The sequence below is a fragment of the Nicotiana sylvestris genome, chromosome 8 (assembly GCF_000393655.2).
Source record: "Nicotiana sylvestris chromosome 8, ASM39365v2, whole genome shotgun sequence".
In the NCBI taxonomy this organism is placed as follows: domain Eukaryota; kingdom Viridiplantae; phylum Streptophyta; class Magnoliopsida; order Solanales; family Solanaceae; genus Nicotiana; species Nicotiana sylvestris.
In genome coordinates this window covers 117,479,887-117,491,907 of record NC_091064.1, presented here as the reverse complement: position 1 = coordinate 117,491,907, position 12,021 = coordinate 117,479,887, and the positions used below count along the sequence as shown (strand labels likewise).

At 38.5% G+C, this 12,021-nt stretch overlaps 1 protein-coding gene across 1 annotated transcript; it reads left to right on the top strand.

The window, feature by feature from the left end:
• The first annotated feature begins 11,077 nt into the window (after window positions 1-11,077).
• LOC138875584 (uncharacterized) lies at window positions 11,078-11,662 on the top strand. Its single transcript, XM_070154425.1, has one exon. The coding sequence runs from the start codon at window positions 11,078-11,080 to the stop codon at window positions 11,660-11,662; it is 585 nt and encodes a 194-aa protein (XP_070010526.1).
• The last annotated feature ends 359 nt before the right edge of the window (window positions 11,663-12,021 follow it).

The following is a 12,021-nucleotide window of genomic DNA, read 5'->3' as shown; positions in this document are numbered from 1 at the left end:
GTTTACAACGCTCCACTAATACCAAAATAGAAGGAAAAGATAATAATAGAGGAGAAATCAAGGGTTGCAGATACTGGTAGCTACCTCGTAAGTCTCCGACAACCCAACGCGCATGGACTCAACGATCTCTGTGTTCGGGCTCACCTAAATCTGTACACAAGGTGCAGGGAGTAACGTGAGTACTTCCAACTCAGTAAGTAACAAAATTAAATAAGGAACTAAGAAAACAAAGCAGAGCTACATATAATACAGTTCTTTTCAAAAATCTCAGTAAAGGAACTTAAGCATGCTTTCATCCGGTGTTTTAAAACCAAAACGTTTCAAGCTCAAGCGAAACAGTATAAGTCCATCAAAACATCACAACAACAATGACTAGCAACAATGTGCATCAATAAATAAAATCAATACACAGCCTCACATGGGCTACTCTAACTCATCTATCTCAACAGCTCAATCGCTCGTCTCTCAGCCTCAATACTTACAATCAAGGTACCTGCACTCACTGGGGAGTTCAAACTCCGAAGGGGCTCATACAGCCCAAGCATTGTATTGTTGCAGCGTGCAGCCCGACCCAATACTGTTGCGGCGTGCAGCCCCATCCAATATCATGGCTTGAAGGCTTGTTGTGGCGTGCAACTCGAACCAACATTTATAGCGGTATGCAGTCCGATCCAATATATCTTACACAGCTCTCAACCTAGCACTCAGGCACTATATCAGTCACTAGCCTTTCCAGCCCCACAATTATCACAACAACAGCCCAAACAAAGACTATAATAAGTACAAATCAAATCATGGGAGAGAGAACTGGGATAAAATGCATAAGTAAACAATGACATAGTACAAGATAGCAATTTAACAGTCAATACAACAAGTTCACGACCACTGCAGGTCCCAACAGGGTTTCCATATAACCTAAACATGGTTTCTAACATGTAAGACAGTCAATAACTCGAGAACAAGAGTGAACAGGTAATAACAAAGGTGTATTTGACTTTACAGTGTACCGGGACAGACCAAGTCTCAATCCCACTCGGTGCACGCTCACACCCCTGTCACCCAATGTGTGCATCACCTCTAAATATCAACATCATATGAATTTCTCGGGGTTTCATACCCTCAAGACTAGATTTAAGACCGTTACTTACCTCAAACGAAGCAAATCTCTATTCCGTTATGCTCTTGTACCTCGATTTGCCCTCCAAATGCTCCAAATCTATTCACAATCAGTACAATACCATCAATATACACTAAAAGAATGAATTCCACAAGAAAAACTATCAAATTAGACCAAGAATCCGAAATTAGTTCAAACCCAGCCCCCGGGTCCACGTCTCAAAATCTGACAAAATTTACAAAACTAGAAAGATCATTCACTCACGAGTCCATACATATGAAATTTATCAAAATCCGACATCATTTGGTACCTCAAATTCTTAAATTAAACTCTCCAAAATCCCAAGTCCTAACCCCCTATTTTCACCACTAAATTCCACTAATAAGATGATAATACAATGGAAAAACACCATAGATAAGAGTATTAGAGTCCAAGAAACTTACCTCACTGAGAACCCTTGAATCTCTCTTCAAAGTCACTCCAGAAGCTCCAAAAACCTACTTGACAATGATTGAAATGAACCAAAATTCGCGAAGTGTTCTATTTATAGTTTCTGCCCAGGTCTTTCGCACCTGCGGCTAAATATGCGCACATGCGGTCGCATCTGCACAAGAACCACCACACCTGCGGAAAATCATTAAATCCCCCAACTTTGAACCTCCGCTCCATATCCGCATCTACGAACACACATGTGCAGAAAAGACTTCGCAGTTGCAGCCACTGCCTGACCTCCTCGCTTCCGCTTCTGCGGCACCTATCCGCATCTGCGGACTGGCAGATGCGACCTCTCCTATGCACATGCAGTCCCAGCCTACCTCAACATTTTCCGCACTTGAGAACTCCCACGCGCGCCCGCGACCTCGCACCTGCGGCTCCCCTTCCACAGGTGCGGAAAACACCTGCAGCTTCAGAAACCAGCAAATCAGCTATCTCCCAACACCAATAATTGATCTGTTAACCACCCGAAACACACCCGAGGCCCTCGGAACCTCAACCAACCATATCAACAAGTCATATAACCCCATACAAACTTAGTCACATCGTCGAATCACTCGAAACAATATCAAAACACCAAATTACCCTCGGATTCAATCCTAAGAACTTCTAAACTTCTAAATTCCGAAAACAACACTAAAACCTATCAAACCACGTCCCATTGACCTCAAATTTTACACACACGTCACAAATGACAGTACGAATGTACTCCAACTTCCAAAATTTCATTCCAACCCCAATATCAAATTTTCCGCTTCCGACCAAAATCGCCAAATTTCCAACTTTTACCAATTCAAGCCTTATTCTACTACGGACCTCCAAATCACATTCTGGACGAGCTTTTATGTCCAAAATCACCTGATGGAGCTAACAGAATCATCAAAATTTGAATCCGAGACTATTTACACATAAATCAACATCTGGTTGACTTTTCCAACTTAAGATTATCTCAAAGAGACTAAGTGTCTCAATTCACTCTGAAACCCCTCCGGACCTGAACCAACTAACCTAGTATAACACAATATAGATGAATTATATAAAAAGAAGTAGAAATGAGGAAAATGGGGCTATAACTCTCGAAACAACCGGCCAGATCGTTACATGCAAACAAAGTTACAAATGGATACTCCACAAAAAATAAAGGTTAACAGGAAAAATAGCCACTAAATCAAAAATAAACACTGAAGTTTATTCCTAGAAAAGATCTTAAATTTTTGAATGCTATGTATTTTTGCTAAACTAAAAAGGAAGCATAATCAATATTCTTTAATTTCAAGAGTTTAAATTTTTATTTATAACTTAAATATAATATTTTATTCATCAATATAGGATACATGCGCAATGCGCTAATGCAGATTTCAAATATTATACAAAAAGTAATTAAAAAAATTATTATATTTTTATATTTTTGTAAAAGTGCTAAATCCCAATGGAAAAAATAATTTAATATTGAGAAAAATAATTAAGTCTTTGAATTAATTACTCCCTCTGTTTCAGTTTATATAATTCCTTTTAGTTTTTCAAGATTCAAACTATATAAACTTTGACCAAAATTTTTAAACATTATTTCATCATATTGACATGAAAAGATTGCAACTTAATAGTATTGTTCGCATAGTTTCTGAATATCTAAGTTTTAACTTTAAAATATCAAATTAATCTACTTCAATCTAGTTTTAAAGATTTGTCAAATTAACTCTTGAAACGTAAAAAGATTCACATAAACTAGAAAGGATGGAGTAATTAGCAAAATAATCATGTTTTTTAAATCATCATATAAATAAAATTATTTTTAAATTGATAAACTATTAAGGTACATAAATTTATTTTTACAAGAAAAATAGTGACGCTTAATAAAAAATAAAAAATAGAGCACAATTGATTATGTTAAAGTTTAACTTGTTATTCGTTTTTTGTATTAGGTAACAAAAATAACAAGGATGTTCACAAGATATTCACATGTCCTAAGAAATTACAATAACGCATATGTAAGACAAAATTTCTTTATTTATTGAACTAGCTAAATTGGATCAATATTTATATTTTTAGGAGTTTAAATCTTTTTTCGTTAATTTTTATTTAATATCTCAAATAAATTATTTAATATAGCTACACATTTTTTAAAAACTATATACTCATGATATAGGTACACGTGCAAATACCCTAAGACTAGTATACATAACAGAGGGCCACAAGCAAAGCTACGTGGCACTTCTCTTTGCCAAGGAAACACATTTTTTCTTTTTTCTCAGTTTTTTGCCTTCATTCTTATTTTTCGTTTCCCAAAGAGAAAAGAAAGTGTCTTAGATGCGCTTTCCAACCTTTCATATCAGTGCTTTAAAAAGCAATCCCTCCTATGCCTGTTTATCCTCACTATTCCATATTCCCTCTCTGCATTTCTTCTCTTTCCCGTGGAATTTCTGGTAAAAGCCTTATATTTCTCTATATACTTAAACTTTCAGTCTTCTCTATTTTAATTGTCTTTAGTATTATACTTATAATCATTTCTTATTTCTCCATTATTTTCATAACTTAGTATACATGTTAAGATTCATGATGGAGGGTTTCCCTCTCCATTTTCAACATAAGTTTCTGTCTTCAACGACTTTAACGTAAAAAAAATTCATTTTATCAATATTTCTCTATGTCTTCTCTTTATGATCAACAATTATATCGTCTTCTTTCTAACTACGTCATCTATTGCACATTAGAGCGTCAATTATGTCGTTAATTTATTTTGTAATTTTATTTTCGATGAATAGCGCACATGAGGGCTTTTTAGCGCAAACTTTTTTTTTGGGACTTGCATGTGGCATTCTTTGCTTAAAATGGAGATCACCAGGCGTTCGCCTCTAATTCATGATCAAATTAAATAACATGTCATACCTGCCAAACTTCAGCCAAGAATTTCTTTGCACTACAACTGTTATCAAAGTTCATACTAGCATGTTACACTCATAACTTCACTGAGTAACTACGAAACTTTGACAGAGTAACCCATCTGTATGCGGTCGAAATCAGAGAGCTCGATATTGAAGACTTGATCATACCCCGAGCTCGAGTTCGGGAAGCTCGAAGTAAGAATTGAGCCTGGCCTGGATGTGTGCACCTCGAGAAGCAAATCAGAGACCCATCATGATTTGCTTTGAGGCCAGTACATTTTCGATAACACTCAAAAAAGAGTGGGAATTTCTCAAGGACACGTGGATCAGGGCATAAATTATGGGATAAGATTTGTACAAAATAGTACAAGTCCGTACTAGGTTGTTATACAGTTGTACCAATAAAATTCTTTAGCATAATGGAAAATGTACCATATTAGGATTTTCCCCTCCTATATAAAGGGGACCCTAATTGACGTTTTATACTTCAATACCACACAAGAGGGGGGTGATTTGTGTGGTGACCAAGTTTTCGCTTAAACTGATTATTGTCACGACCCGGATTTTCCACCCTCGAGAGTCATGATGGCGCTTACTAATGAAAGTTAGGCAAGCCAACTATTTGAACAAATTATCTTTTTTCCATTATTAATCCTTTACAATTATGAAACAATAGCTTCTAAACAGTGGAGTTTTAAGCAAGCGGAAGAATCCATACAACCATTTGAATATATATCCAATACAACATCTTAAACAAAATCTACCCAGAACTGGTGTCACGCTTCACAGACAGTCTAGAATTACTACAAACAAGGTCTGAAAAATAAATAATATACTATTTCAGAAATATGTGAATGAAACCGTATGAAGGGATAGAGGGAGACGCCAGGGCCTACGGGCGCCTGCAAGACTACCTCGGAGTCTCCAACTAGACTGATGGCGGCCACCCAAGCTAAGGTCTGAATGTTGCTGCTCCGGGATCTGCACAAGGTGCAAAGTGTAGTATCAGCACAACCGACCCCATGTACTGGTAAGTTCCTAGCCTAACCCCGGCGAAGTAGTGACGAGGCTAGGACCAGCCTACCAAATAAACTTGTGCAGTTATAGTATATATATATATATATATATATATATATATATATGGCAAGTAATAAAAAAGGGAACTAGCAGTTAAAGATGGGAAGGGGACATGCTATGGGGAATATCATTTACCAATAGTAACTCAGGAGAAAAGCATAAAGAACAATTTAAAATTTACAGCAGAAAGAACAAGGAAACAGTAACAAATCAATATCCACTTTTATCCTTTATTGTTGCGGCGCGCAATCCGATCCAAATCATAAAACACTGTTGCGGCGTGCAACCCGATCCATATCATATATCACTGTTGCGGCGTGCAACCCGATCCAAATCATATATCACTATTGCGGCGTGCAACCCGATCCAAATACAATATTGTTGCGGTGTGCAACCCGATCCAAATATAATATTGTTGCAGCGTGCAACCCGATTCAAATATAATATTGTTGCGGCATACAACCTGATCCAAATATAATATTGTTGCGGCGTGCAACCCAATCCAAACATAATATTGTTGCGGCGTGCAATCCGATCCCAATATACAATTCAACACCAATCACAAAAGAGCCCGACAAAACAATAAGGGAACAACATTATCTCGGCAAGGGAATCAATAACATAATAATAAAATCAAGTAATAACAGAAAATCAGTAAATAAACGTAAAGGATAACATAACTCAATTATTAGCAAGATTCAGGAAAATCACAAACAAGTGCACGGCATCACCCTTCGTGTTTTAAAACTCTCTTATCAAAATAATGCACGGCATCACGCTTCGTACTTTTACGCTCTTCCTCACCCAAACAATAATCACAAGAAATAAGGGCAAGGAAATAAATGAAATCACAATAAAATCACAGTAAGGGAGATAATATGATAATCCTCTTCTCTTTTCCTTTTCACATTTACTTTACAACTCACTTCACAACTTGGACCAACGCTCTATAAAGTTCAATTGTCAGTTATACTTCCACAATTCATTTTAAAACTTGAGCCAACGCTCTTCAATATTCAAATACCAATATTACTTCTACAAACATTGCTCAACAATAGAAATCATTACATAAGGCATGAACAATACAAACGGAGTCACATTAATCATAGTATAAGACTCACGGGCATGCTTGACACCAACGTATAGATACTCGCTACCATGCATACACGTCGTACTCAACAAATAAAACATAGCAAATAGGACACAACTCCTAATCCCTCAAGCTAAGGTTAGACCAAACACTTATCTCGATGCCTTGAACAATTCAAGTCTCAACTATCGCTTTACCTTTTGATTCCACCACCAATTCGCTCGTATCTAGTCACAAGTTACTTAATTACATCAATAAATGCTAAATGAATCAATTTTAATGCAAGAAAATAAGTTTTCTAAAGTTTTTCCCACAAGGTCAAAAATTGACCCCCAGGCCCACATGGTCAAAACCCGAGGTTTGAACCAAAACTCGATTACCCATTCCCCCACGAACCCAAATATATAATTTTTTTTGAAATCGGACTTCAAATCGAGGTCCAAATCCCCTAAATTTGAATAACCTAGGTTCTACCCAAAACACCCAATTTCCCCCATGAAAACCTTTGATTTTGAGTTAAAACCATGTGAAAAGATGTTAAATATTGGATAAAGCTAGTTAGAAATGACTTACAATCGAATTGGAGAAGAAATTTTCTTTGGAAAATCGCCTAAGAGAGTTTATGTTTTGAGAAGATATGAAAAATGGCTAAAAATGCATCTAAGTGTAAATTAACTGGTCTCAGATGTCGCAATTGCGACCAGGGTTCGCAATTGCAAACCCTTAAGAAATCTGGTATCCTCGCATTTGTGACAAAAGTTTGCATTTGCAAACTCGCAATTGCGATAGGGAAGTCGCATTTGCGACAAAGGGAGGTGGCTGGGCACTTCGCATTTGCGAAGGAAGGATCGCATTTGCGATCAACACTGCCCAGGCCTCCTCTTGCATTTGCGATGGGGTGGTCACATTTGCGATCTCGCATTTGCGAGCCAGGCTTCGCAAATGTGATCAGGCCTGAAGCATACCAGATAAAATCTGCAACATCCTAAGTTAAAATTCCACTTCGTGGCCCAGCCAAAATTCACCCGAGCCCTCGGGGCTCCAAACCAAACATGCACACCAACCTAAAAATATCATACGAACTTGCTCATGCATTCAAATCACCAAAATAACATCAACAACTATGAATTTAGCATCAAAATCATAAAATCACTTAAGAACATCAAATTTTCCAATTTTCTCAAATAAGGTCGGATTCACGTCATTTCAAGTCCGTTTCTTACCAAATTTCACAGACTCAACTTAAATCACATATAAGACCTGTATCGGGCTCCGAAACCAGAATACGGGCCCGATACCATCAAATATCAAACACCTTCGGTTTCCAAAAACTCACAAATATTCCAGAAAATAATTTTCTTTAAAAATTCATTTCTTGGGCTTGGGACCTCGAAATTCAATTCCGGGCATACGCCCAAGTCCCATATTTTCCTACGGACACTCCGGGACTGTCAAATCATAGATTCGGGTCCGTTTACCCAAAATGTTGATCGAAGTCAACTTAAACTCATTTTAAAGGCAAAATTCATCATTTTCATAGATTTTCACATAATGGCCTTCCGGCCATGTGTCCGGACTGCGCACGCAAATTAAGGTAACATAGAAAGAGGTTTTTAAGGCCTCAAAATGTAGAATTTATTTCTAAAAAGGTCATCACAATTATGGAAGGACGTGGTTCTTCTATGTGTTCCTTATACTACTGTTGCGGAATAATAAATGCAGAAAGTAAAGAACACAAGGATTTTTACGTGGAAAATACCTGGCTCAAAAGGTAAAAAAACCACGACCTATTTTCCAGTAGGATTTTTCCCAACTCTCCACTAAATCACTGAGCCAAAAACTGCATTTACAAAACATTTTTATAAACCTAGGATTAACTCTAATCCCATTATGGCAAACAGCCTCTAACTGTTGCGATAACTTCAAGTTAACTCTAACTTGAATACTCAAAGTACCTATTATAATTGCTTCTAGATAAAGCTGAAAGGTACAATATAAAAACACCTACTACAATTGAACTAGAAATAAAGAAAGACACATAAAACTCTTTATGGAGCTGGTTCTTCAATTTGGTTCATGTAGCTTCAGGTTTGCACACTTGAATCACACACGAACTGCTTGCAAAAAGCCTTGTATTTTTGTCTCAATTCACGTTTAACTTCTGCATTTTTGTGCAACACATGTAAAGTGAGAACATCCTGCAATTTATATAGTTAGTAGATGAAGAGAATAACTAGAGTTCTGATGCAACTCTACCTTGGTGGAAGAGTTCTAGTTGATCTCAACTTCTAACTCCTTCCCTATCTTGGATAATGTTCTCTTTACGTAAGGACTCCTTCTCCTTACCAATTATGCAAACTTTTCAATCAGGAGATATTAAATATAACAAGTTAAGCTTATCTCCTTCACGTGCATCCCACATGCTCGAATCTGCCCGTTTTTGTGCACCTGAGGGATGGACCTGGTTCATGCCTGAGCTTCCTTTGTCAATCTTCAAAACTAACCTTCACTTGGGCCAACACCAATCATTTGTAAAGATCATCTCATTCACTGCAATAGAACATTCTACTATGTTTTTCTCTTTTATTGTGCTCCACAATTATTCTTCAGCTTTATTGTTTTTACTTTATTGTTTAACTTACCTTGAGGCCTGGAGATAATCGAGCTCGAGGTTCTTATTGCTCTAACAACACTGGTTTGGTTCATCAATTCTTCTTACTTAAACCTAATATTACTTGTATATTCACTAGTATCGGAATAAATCACATATCTTTAAAACCACAAATCATATTTAATTGTTACTCATATTTTTCAAGGTGAACAGTTTGGCGCCCACCGCGGGGCTAAAGATAATAGTGATTATTTCTTTATTGATTCTCATTAAACATGTTATTCTTACGCTTTTTCTTGTCAAGATATTTTTTATTCTCAGGTTGAAACATGTCTAGCACACAAAATGCACATGTCCATGACAACGAAGGTCTTGGAGAAAACAGCAGTATCGGTGACGGTGTACCACCAATCAACCCTAGGAAGTGCTAGATATGGAGCTAGGTGATATCAGTTCACATAATGCTTTAAACGTGGACTCAGGCACAGATCCCGTAGGGAATGAACACAGGGAAGCTTGATCTGGTGACCAAAGAGCACGAGGAATGGGAGATGGGGGGGATAAGCCTCCAAGTGATATTTGAGATGATGCAGACTCAGCAAATCGTCATCGCTCAACTTCAGAGTCAAAATAAGACCTCGAGCGTAGCTGAACATGAGAATACTCGACCTGCTGAACCAGAACCAGAGAGATCGAACGGAAATAACTCAGGGACTGACCCCACCATCATGAGGATGCTCGAAGAGTTCGCCAAAAGGATCGAGACCGGAGAAAAAAAGATTGAAGAAAATGACAAAAGGGTGGAGACATACAACTCAAGGGTTGACCAGATACTGGGAGCACCTCCGAATTTGAAAGGACTAGACTCGAAGAAGTTCGTGCAAAAACCATTCTCCTAGAGTGCGGCTCCGAAGCCTATCCCAAATAAGTTTCGGATGCCGGACATCCCAAAATACAACAGGACCACTAATCCCAATGAGCACATTACCACATATACTTGTGTCATAAAAGGAAATGATTTGGAAGATGATGAGATTGAGTCTGTTTTGCTAAAAACGTTTGGGGAAACTTTGTCTAAGGGTGCCATGATTTGGTACCATAACTTACCCCCGAACTCTATTGATTTGTCTTCCATGTTGGTAGACTCATTTGTAAAGGCACATACCGGTGCCATAAAAGTTGCAACAAGGAAGTCTGATGTATTCAAAATAAAGGAAAGGGAGAACGAGATGCTGAGGGAGTTTGTATCCCGTTTCCAGTCAGAATGAATTGATTTACCACCGGTCTCCAATGACTAGGTCATACAAGCCTTCACTCAGGGGCTAAATGAACGAAGTTCAATAGCTTTGAAGCAGCTGAAGCAGAAATTGATCGAGTATCCCACCGTGACTTGGGCGAATGTGCATAACAGGTATCAATCAAAAATTAGAGTCGAGGATAACCAGTTGGGAACCCCCTCAGGCTCAGTTTATCCAAGAAGGTTACTAGCAAAGGAGTCAGGAAATGCGAACATGGCATCAAGGTCGAATAAGGAAAGATATTAGCCATACGTCGAAGATCGAAGGAACATTTCAAAGCGTAACATAACTCGAAATGATCGAAGAGCAGATCAAGGTCAAAGTTCCCGGGGACTCATGAGCAAAATCGGGTTTGATAGGCACTTGGGACAGGTGGAGGCACCCCGATTATTAAAGTACAACTTTAGCATCAATGCCTCGGGTATCGTCTCAACCATTGGCAAAATTAGAGATACTAGATGGCCTAAGCCTATACATACTGATCCTTCTTAGAGGAACCCCAAATTGATGTGCAAGTATCATGGTACACATAGGCATAGGATCGAGGATTGCAGGCAGCTTAGAGAGGAGGTAGTCTGGTTGTTCAACGAGGGGCAACTTCGTGAATTTCTCAATGATCGGGTCAAGAACCATTTCCGAGAAGGAGACGCAAATAGGAAGAATGAACTGGAAGAACCTCAACATGTCATTCGCATGATCATCGGTGGAGTCGATGTCCCACAGGGACCCATATTCAAACGTACCAAAGTATCTATCACAAGGGAAAAGTGGACTCGAGACTACATGCCCGAGGACACCCTCACATTCAGCGAGGAAGACATCGAGCCCTTATCTCGGCCTCACGATGATGCATTGGTAATTTCTATCCTTTTATATAAAGTTCAAGTTAAACATGTTCTCGTGGATCCAAGTAGCTCAGCAAATATAATCAGATCAAGGGTTGCGGAGCAGTTTGGGTTGCTTGACCAAATCATACCCGCCTCTCGAGTCTTGAATGAATTCAACATGACAAATAAAACGACAAAAGGGGAAATCATCCTCCCAGTCAACGTGGCTGGAACCATGCAAGACACCAAGTTTCATGTCATCTAAGGAAATATGAGGTATAATGCTTTACTTGGAAGGCCGTAGATCCATAGCATGAGGGTAGTACCATCAACCCTTTATCAAATGATGAAGTTCCCAACAAAGGATGGCATGAAAACAGTATATGGAGAGCACCATGCAGCTAAGGAAATGTTTGCAGTACACGACATGGCACCGGTATCGACACCATCCACATCAAAAAAGTCAAACGACAAATAGGTAGCCAAATAGCAATCACAGCCCATACCCTCGGTTGCGCCCGAGGGTCAGGTGGTCGAGGACAAAAAAATATTTCCTCATCCCCCGAGCCTTCATTGCCACCAAGGATTGAATGCGACGAAGTCCACAGCCGAAGAACTCGAGTA

Bases quoted from the DNA above. Each gene is read 5' to 3' on its own strand.
- LOC138875584 (XM_070154425.1), top strand. From the start codon at position 11,078: ATGTGCAAGTATCATGGTACACATAGGCATAGGATCGAGGATTGCAGG.